Source organism: Notothenia rossii, assembly GCF_949606895.1.
Source record: "Notothenia rossii genome assembly, chromosome: 10".
In the NCBI taxonomy this organism is placed as follows: Eukaryota; Metazoa; Chordata; class Actinopteri; order Perciformes; family Nototheniidae; genus Notothenia; species Notothenia rossii.
Genome location: NC_136908.1, coordinates 64,565,630 through 64,575,629, shown reverse-complemented (window position 1 = coordinate 64,575,629; position 10,000 = coordinate 64,565,630). Strand labels below are relative to the sequence as shown.

Below are 10,000 nucleotides of genomic sequence, written 5' to 3'. Positions count from 1 at the left end.
GAAACAAGAGGAGACAAGAGGAGATAAGAGGAGACAAGAAGATACGAGAGGAGACAAGAGGAGACAAGAGGAGACAAGAGGAGACAAGAGGAGACAATAGAGGACAAGAGGAGACAAGAGGAGACAAGAGGAGACAATAGAGGACAAGAGGAGACAAGAGGAGACAAGAGGAGACAAGAGGAGACAAGAGGAAACAAGAGGAGACAAGAGGAGACAAGAGGAGACAAGAGGAGACAAGAGGAGACAAGAGGAAACAAGAGGAGACAAGAGGAGATAAGAGGAGACAAGAAGATACGAGAGGAGACAAGAGGAGACAAGAGGAGACAAGAGGACGTTTTAGGACGCGTGTGGTCCACCTCCAGTCAGGACACCAACAACACATAGTGAAACTGAACCGTGAAAGTTATACTAGTTAAGATGCAGCGGCTGAAATAATAACAGATGTTAATAAAGAAGGGTCACCCTGCAGTCTCTGGATCTGTCGGGTGAAACTCTCCGCCTGGTGAGCGCTGGCCAGACGCTCCTCCTCCAGCAGACCTGAGGAGAGGAGGAGAGGGGGAGAGGAGGAGAGGAGGAGAGGAGGAGTGAGTGTCCTGTGTGTCAGTAATACTTCTCTATCGATGTGAGGTGTTGCTCTGACCCTGCAGCTCCAGGGCGTTCTCCTCTTGTCTCTGAGAAACCTCTCTGCTGTCGGCCAGCTCCATCATCAGCTGGAACACCTGAGACCTCAGCTCCTCCTCCTCCTCTTCCTCCTCCATCACCTCCTTCTCCTCCTCCTTCTCCTCCAGAGAGTCCCTCTCTTTGTCCGTCAGAGTTTCTCCCAGCATGATCGGTCTTGTCTCCTTCATCTCACACAGCTCGTCTTCATCACAGAGGAAAGAGCCAACGGTTAGCTGTTCATGCTAATATAACGATATATTAAAATGACTACATAAATGACTAATCCTCCACAAACAGCTGACAGGAAACAGTTACGTACAAACACTTCATTTAATTAATGTAATGTTCTTTATTGAACTTTAATGAACAGAAATGACAGCGCTGGTGTTCTGGCTCCCTCTGGTGGCAGAGAGGAGAATCTCAGGTCAGACGGAGGAGGGATATTTAAACATTTTAGAAACAAAATCTTCCAAATATATGGAAGTCCTGAGAGGCGAGCAAGGGACAGAGTCTGATATTAAATAATAGGATTTATTTATATTTATGTATTTTCATTTATATATATATTAGAAAAGCATCTTAGAGGAAAGTATAAATAATAATATAAAAAATATATATTATTAGACATTATTTAATATAACATCATGAATTATTTTTTTTATCAAATGAAAAATATTTTTAAAATGTTATTTAAAATAAATATTATAATTTTATTAAAAAATATTCAAATACAAAATATTCCCACCAGTTTTTAACTCATAAACACAGGACAGAATAGATTGTACTTAAAAAAGCAGAAAGAGATGCGTCGTTCCCTGAACCGCACTGACCGGATGCTTCCAGACGTAATAACACAGTTCCCTGAACTGCACTGACCGGATGCTTCCAGACGTAATAACACTGTTCCCTGAACCGCACTGACCGGATGCTTCCAGACGTGATAACACTGTTCTCTGAACCACACTGACCGGATGCTTCCAGACGTAATAACACAGTTCCCTGAACTGCACTGACCGGATGCTTCCAGACGTAATAACACTGTTCTCTGAACCACACTGACCGGATGCTTCCAGACGTGATAACACTGTTCTCTGAACCACACTGACCGGATGCTTCCAGACGTAATAACACAGTTCCCTGAACTGCACTGACCGGATGCTTCCAGACGTAATAACACAGTTCCCTGAACTGCACTGACCGGATGCTTCCAGACGTAATAACACAGTTCCCTGAACTGCACTGACCGGATGCTTCCAGACGTAATAACACTGTTCCCTGAACCGCACTGACCGGATGCTTCCAGACGTAATAACACTGTTCTCTGAACTGCACTGACCGGATGCTTCCAGACGTAATAACACTGTTCCCTGAACCGCACTGACCGGATGCTTCCAGACGTAATAACACTGTTCCCTGAACTGCACTGACCGGATGCTTCCAGACGTAATAACACTGTTCCCTGAACTGCACTGACCGGATGCATCCAGACGTAATAACACTGTTCTCTGAACCGCACTGACCGGATGCATCCAGACGTAATAACACTGTTCCCTGAACTGCACTGACCGGATGCATCCAGACGTAATAACACTGTTCTCTGAACCGCACTGACCGGATGCATCCAGACGTAATAACACTGTTCCCTGAACTGCACTGACCGGATGCTTCCAGACGTAATAACACTGTTCCCTGAACTGCACTGACCGGATGCATCCAGACGTAATAACACTGTTCCCTGAACTGCACTGACCGGATGCATCCAGACGTAATAACGCTGTTCTCTGAACCGCACTGACCGGATGCATCCAGACGTAATAACACTGTTCCCTGAACTGCACTGACCGGATGCTTCCAGACGTAATAACACTGTTCTCTGAACTGCACTGACCGGATGCTTCCAGACGTAATAACACTGTTCTCTGAACCTCACTGACCGGATGCTTCCAGACGTAATAACACTGTTCTCTGAACTGCACTGACCGGATGCTTCCAGACGTAATAACACTGTTCTCTGAACCTCACTGACCGGATGCTTCCAGACGTAATAACACTGTTCTCTGAACCTCACTGACCGGATGCTTCCAGACGTAATAACACTGTTCTCTGAACTGCACTGACCGGATGCTTCCAGACGTAATAACACTGTTCCCTGAACTGCACTGACCGGATGCTTCCAGACGTAATAACACTGTTCCCTGAACTGCACTGACCGGATGCTTCCAGACGTAATAACACTGTTCCCTGAACTGCACTGACCGGATGCTTCCAGACGTAATAACACTGTTCTCTGAACTGCACTGACCGGATGCTTCCAGACGTAATAACACTGTTCCCTGAACTGCACTGACCGGATGCTTCCAGACGTAATAACACTGTTCCCTGAACTGCACTGACCGGATGCTTCCAGACGTGATAACACTGTTCTCTGAACTGCACTGACCGGATGCTTCCAGACGTGATAACACTGTTCTCTGAACCACACTGACCGGATGCTTCCAGACGTGATAACACTGTTCTCTGAACCACACTGACCGGATGCTTCCAGACGTAATAACACTGTTCCCTGAACTGCACTGACCGGATGCTTCCAGACGTGATAACACTGTTCCCTGAACCGCACTGACCGGATGCTTCCAGACGTAATAACACTGTTCTCTGAACTGCACTGACCGGATGCTTCCAGACGTGATAACACTGTTCCCTGAACCGCACTGACCGGATGCTTCCAGACGTAATAACACTGTTCCCTGAACTGCACTGACCGGATGCTTCCAGACGTAATAACACTGTTCCCTGAACTGCACTGACCGGATGCTTCCAGACGTAATAACACTGTTCCCTGAACTGCACTGACCGGATGCTTCCAGACGTAATAACACTGTTCCCTGAACTGCACTGACCGGATGCTTCCAGACGTGATAACACTGTTCTCTGAACTGCACTGACCGGATGCTTCCAGACGTGATAACACTGTTCCCTGAACCACACTGACCGGATGCTTCCAGACGTGATAACACTGTTCTCTGAACTGCACTGACCGGATGCTTCCAGACGTAATAACACTGTTCTCTGAACCACACTGACCGGATGCTTCCAGACGTGATAACACTGTTCTCTGAACCACACTGACCGGATGCTTCCAGACGTAATAACACTGTTCCCTGAACTGCACTGACCGGATGCTTCCAGACGTGATAACACTGTTCTCTGAACCACACTGACCGGATGCTTCCAGACGTAATAACACTGTTCTCTGAACTGCACTGACCGGATGCTTCCAGACGTAATAACACTGTTCTCTGAACTGCACTGACCGGATGCTTCCAGACGTAATAACACTGTTCCCTGAACTGCACTGACCGGATGCTTCCAGACGTAATAACACTGTTCCCTGAACTGCACTGACCGGATGCTTCCAGACGTGATAACACTGTTCTCTGAACTGCACTGACCGGATGCTTCCAGACGTGATAACACTGTTCTCTGAACCACACTGACCGGATGCTTCCAGACGTGATAACACTGTTCTCTGAACCACACTGACCGGATGCTTCCAGACGTAATAACACTGTTCCCTGAACCACACTGACCGGATGCTTCCAGACGTAATAACACTGTTCTCTGAACTGCACTGACCGGATGCTTCCAGACGTAATAACACTGTTCTCTGAACTGCACTGACCGGATGCTTCCAGACGTAATAACACTGTTCTCTGAACCGCACTGACCGGATGCATCCAGACGTAATAACACTGTTCTCTGAACTGCACTGACCGGATGCTTCCAGACGTAATAACACTGTTCCCTGAACTGCACTGACCGGATGCTTCCAGACGTAATAACACTGTTCCCTGAACTGCACTGACCGGATGCTTCTAGACGTAATAACACTGTTCTCTGAACTGCACTGACCGGATGCTTCCAGACGTAATAACACTGTTTCGTGAACTGCACTGACCGGATGCTTCCAGACGTAATAACACTGTTCCCTGAACTGCACTGACCGGATGCTTCCAGACGTAATAACACTGTTCTCTGAACTGCACTGACCGGATGCTTCCAGACGTAATAACACTGTTTCGTGAACTGCACTGACCGGATGCTTCCAGACGTAATAACACTGTTCTCTGAACCGCACTGACCGGATGCTTCCAGACGTAATAACACTGTTCTCTGAACTGCACTGACCGGATGCTTCCAGACGTAATAACACTGTTCCCTGAACTGCACTGACCGGATGCTTCCAGACGTAATAACACTGTTCCCTGAACTGCACTGACCGGATGCTTCCAGACGTAATAACACTGTTCCCTGAACTGCACTGACCGGATGCTTCCAGACGTAATAACACTGTTCCCTGAACCACACTGACCGGATGCTTCCAGACGTAATAACACTGTTCCCTGAACTGCACTGACCGGATGCTTCCAGACGTAATAACACTGTTCCCTGAACTGCACTGACCGGATGCTTCCAGACGTAATAACACTGTTCTCTGAACTGCACTGACCGGATGCTTCCAGACGTAATAACACTGTTCCCTGAACTGCACTGACCGGATGCTTCCAAACGTAATAACACTGTTCCCTGAACTGCACTGACCGGATGCTTCCAGACGTAATAACACTGTTCCCTGAACTGCACTGACCGGATGCTTCCAGACGTAATAACACTGTTTCGTGAACTGCACTGACCGGATGCTTCCAGACGTAATAACACTGTTCCCTGAACTGCACTGACCGGATGCTTCCAGACGTAATAACACTGTTCCCTGAACTGCGCTGACCGGATGCTTCCAGACGTAATAACACTGTTCTCTGAACTGCACTGACCGGATGCTTCCAGACGTAATAACACTGTTCCCTGAACTGCACTGACCGGATGCTTCCAGACGTAATAACACTGTTCTCTGAACTGCACTGACCGGATGCTTCCAGACGTAATAACACTGTTCCCTGAACTGCACTGACCGGATGCTTCCAGACGTAATAACACTGTTCCCTGAACTGCACTGACCGGATGCTTCCAGACGTAATAACACTGTTCCCTGAACTGCACTGACCGGATGCTTCCAGACGTAATAACACTGTTCCCTGAACTGCACTGACCGGATGCTTCCAAACGTAATAACACTGTTCTCTGAACTGCACTGACCGGATGCTTCCAGACGTAATAACACTGTTCCCTGAACTGCACTGACCGGATGCTTCCAGACGTAATAACACTGTTCTCTGAACTGCACTGACCGGATGCTTCCAAACGTAATAACACTGTTCCCTGAACTGCACTGACCGGATGCTTCCAGACGTAATAACACTGTTTCGTGAACTGCACTGACCGGATGCATCCAGAACCTCCTCGATGACGGGCGGCAGCCGGAAGCTGTCCATGTTTCAGGAGAATAAAGACGGAGAGACGGAGAAGCTTCCTCACAGAGGGGGGGCGGGACAGGAAGTGAGGCCCAGCGAGGGCTTCAGGCTCCGGGCAAACTGAGCCGCAGAGACCCCTCCATCCTCCTGGATCTGAGAGGAGAGACAGAGGAAACTGTGACACTACATCTAAAGACTACAATACCCATGAGCCTCAGCTGCTAAAGAGACTAGAGATTGTTGAATGATAACGTGAAGCACTGTGATTGGACATTAGAGGGTGAAGTGCACTCTGGGAGTCAAAGCATGCAGGCCTCACAAATAGGGAATGTTGTAGGGTAGATTGGACAGTTTGTGTTATTGTCATGGGGTACGTCGTAGGGTACGTCATAGGGTACGTCGTAGGGTACATACGGTAGGGTACGTACAGTAGGGTACGTCGTAGGGTAAGTCGTAGGGTCAGTCGTAGGGTAAGTCGTAGGGTACATACGGTAGGGTACGTACAGTAGGGTACGTCGTAGGGTAAGTCGTAGGGTACGTCGTAGGATACATACGGTAGGGTACGTACAGTAGGGTACGTACAGTAGGGTCAGTTGTAGGGTAAGTCGTAGGGTACGTCGTTGAGTCCGTCATAGGGTATGTCGTAGGGTAAGTCGTAGGGTACATTGTAGTCTTGTCACGATACCAACATTTTTGTTTCGATAACGATACCAAGTCAAGAATTGCGATTCCGATTCTTTTTCAATACTTTTCTTAAAAAAGGGAAACAGTCTCACATTTAATTATTTTGCTTTATTTCACACCACAACCAGAACACAAACTTTTAAACAATGAGAACAATAAATAAAATAAATGACAAGAATTCGTATTAAATCAAATGAACACATGTGTCACAGACGGGCTTCGTGGTGTCCGTAGGCTTGCCCTCACTGTCAGAGATATCGCTCAAATACATCAACATTTCGCTTCTGGCGTCTTTTTTGTCAACAAGCCGAGGCGCAGCGGCAGTTGCATTCCCACTTGCAGCCATGCTTCTCGTTTTCTCACATGCTCTGGCAGCTAGCGCTTGCACGAGAGAGGGGAGGGGCTTAGAGCGCGCTTGAGAGGGTCGGGGCTTAGAGCGTGCTTGAGAGGGGAGGGGCTTAGAGCGTGCTTGAGAGGGGAGGGGCTTAGAGCGTGCTGGAGAGGGGCGGGACTCCAGGCCCGGCTGCAGTGCAGGAAGTGGAAGCAGAGCGCTGAACACACACGGCTCTTATTAAAACAGCGCTTTCTCCCCGGAGTACTTTCCCCCGTCATTCTTAAAGTACCGATACTAATGAAACGGAGGAATCGTAACGTTGTTAACGGCAGGGTATCGCGGTATACCTTTCAAATATCGGTACACCGTGCAACACTAGTACATTGTAGAGTTTTTCAGAGAGTTCGTCTTTGTGCATCAGAGAGTGTGTGATAGAGTTTGTCGGAGAGAAATTCGTAAGGAAGTGTAAAGACGAGCGCGAGAGCAGTTCACGATGTCATAAAGTATGTCGTAAAGGTTGTCTAAGGGTAGTCGTTGAGAATATAGTTGGATATCTTGCGCTGTACGATATTAAATGTCACCTATCATGCTATGTTTAGGCAATAGCATAGGTCTCAGATAGTGGTCAACGTACCAAACAGATCACCCATTCATGCCTCATCTCTGTTTCTCTTCCTGTTTCTAAAGTGCTGATTCTGGGCACCAACAGGTCTCTTGAGAATGAGACCCTGTCTCTCAATGAGACGTTCACCTGTATAAATAAAGGCTAAAATAAAAAATAAGAGGGGGCGGCGGAGCTTATGCCGGCTCATGCGCGACCTGGCAGATACTGTCTAAAAGGCTGCGGTGATGAAACACCAGGATTATTAGATCAAGGATTCTCTCTGAAACAGTATGGAGCTCAAAGGCTTTCTCTCTCGCCGGTTATATCACAAGGTGAGTTCCTTTTTACTTCCTGTTTCTAAAGTGCTGATTTGGGTATAAAGCTTTAAAGAGGAGGGGTCTGAGCTCATGCGGGACCCGGCAGCTACTGTCTAAACTAAATACTGCCGTGATGAAACGCCATATCATGGATTATCAAGGATTCTCTCTGAAACAGTATGGAGCTCAAAGGCTTTCTCTCTTGCCGGTTATACCACAAGGTGAGTTCCTTTCTACTTCCTGCTTCTTCACACACATGCTCTCCAGTACAGGTTAGCTCTGAGTGTTAGCCATGCTAATGTAAACACCGACCATATTACGTCCAAAACAGTCGGCCATTGTTTCTGATAGAAACGTTTCTGATAGGGCCGTGGGTCCACATTTCAGATATTACGTCATATCGGACGCAAATCTGGATCAGCTTGTTACATCGTCTACATCGTAGGTTACATTGTAGTCTACATCGTAGGCTACATCGTATTCTACATTGTAGGCTACATTGTTACATCGTAGGCTACATCGTTACATCGGAGGCTACATCGTTACATCGTAGGCTACATCGTTACATCGTAGGCTACATCGTTATATCGTAGGCTACATCGTTACATTTTAGGCTACATTGTTACATTGTTACATCGTTGGCTACATCGTTACATCGTAGGCTACATCGTTACATTATAGGCTACATTGTTACATTGTTACATCGTTGGCTACATCGTTACATCGTAGGCTACATCGTTACATCGTAGGCTACATCGTTACATCGTAGGCTACATCGTTACATCGTAGGCTACATCGCTACATCGTAGGCTATATCGTTACATCGTAGGCTACATCGCTACATCGTAGGCTACATCGTTACATCGTAGGCTACATCGCTACATCGTAGGCTATATTGTTACATCTTAGGGTACATCGATACATTGCGGGGTACATTGTTTGGCACATCGTCGTAGAGAACATCGTAGGATTCATCCTAAGCTACATCAAAGCGTACATCCTCCTCCTCCTAGGGTTGGTTGTCAACAGGAGTAACCGTGGGGTTGTACGTCGGGTACATGTTGCTGCAGACCGAACGGTTCACTCGTTTTATACAGAGGTTGCGTAGAAAGGATCTCATTCGACATGGGGTACATCGTAGAGCTCGTGAAAGGCTCTCTGCACGGCACTGTGAAACCACGACGAACAGAGAGACGGACGACAGGCTGATGAGACCCCGGATGATTGACAACAGGCTGGTTATATATCCTGTATCACATGGAGTGCAGTGTGCAGAGCAGCAGGAGTGCAGTGTGCAGAGCAGCAGGAGTCCTGTGCTGCTTCTGCTGCAGAGCATCGTCACTACGAGCCTCGTTATTAACCCTTCAGCTCCATGACACTAACCTTCAGTCACAGAAACCTCTGATGACGAGAGGAAGGAGAGAGACGTCTATAAACCCCTTCCTCTTCCTCTCTATGACCTTCATCATCTGCCCTCTCATATAAAGCCTCTCAGGATGAAATAATGAAGATGATGAGGGGTAAATACCTGAAGAAGACGAGGTGCTGCTGCTTGTAAGGATTCCTCCTCCTCTTCCTCCTGCTGCTGTTGTCCTATAAATCTCCTCCTCTTCCTCCTCTTCCTCCTCCTGCAGCAGCTCCCCCCCCCCCCCCTCTCTCTCTCTCTGACGTCACACACAGGAAGAAGCCATGACAGGAATACACAAGCAGCCTCCATCTTTAACCCTTTCCTCCCCACACACAGGTGAGCTGTTTTAATCTGGTGATTATTCACCGTGTGGTTTGATGCGTGTTCGGAGCGTTTTCAAATGACAGAAGATGTAAATGTGAATTAAAAACCTGGATGTGCTGCCGGTTTGTGAAAGGTCAATGAATAAGAATAAAGCAGATAACTCATTCAGACTAGAGACAGGATCACAAAATACCAGAGGAGTGAAAAATAAATTAAAAAAATTATATTTTATTATAAAATATATAAACAGTAAATAAAAATAACTGAATGACAATAAAAAATATGTAAAATGTTTTTATA

The 10,000-nt window shown here is 47.0% G+C and overlaps 1 protein-coding gene across 4 annotated transcripts in view; it reads right to left on the bottom strand.

Moving 5' to 3' along the window:
• The window catches only part of LOC307021521 (uncharacterized protein), a 24,200-nt gene extending 14,564 nt beyond the window's left edge, over window positions 1-9,636 (bottom strand). For 3 of the 4 annotated variants that reach the window (XM_079653720.1, XM_079653721.1, XM_079653723.1), the window contains exons 1-4: window positions 9,497-9,636; window positions 5,999-6,182; window positions 641-862; window positions 463-537 (exon numbers count right to left, since the gene is read on the bottom strand). In XM_079653720.1, coding sequence (XP_079509846.1) covers window positions 463-537; window positions 641-862; window positions 5,999-6,050 — 349 coding nt within the window. In that variant the 5' untranslated portion in view covers window positions 6,051-6,182; window positions 9,497-9,636. Of the gene's footprint in view, window positions 1-462; window positions 538-640; window positions 863-5,998; window positions 6,183-8,965; window positions 9,201-9,496 lie in introns of those variants that run through there. The other variant, XM_079653722.1, reaches the window with a different exon arrangement.
• Window positions 9,637-10,000: the final 364 nt, after the last annotated feature.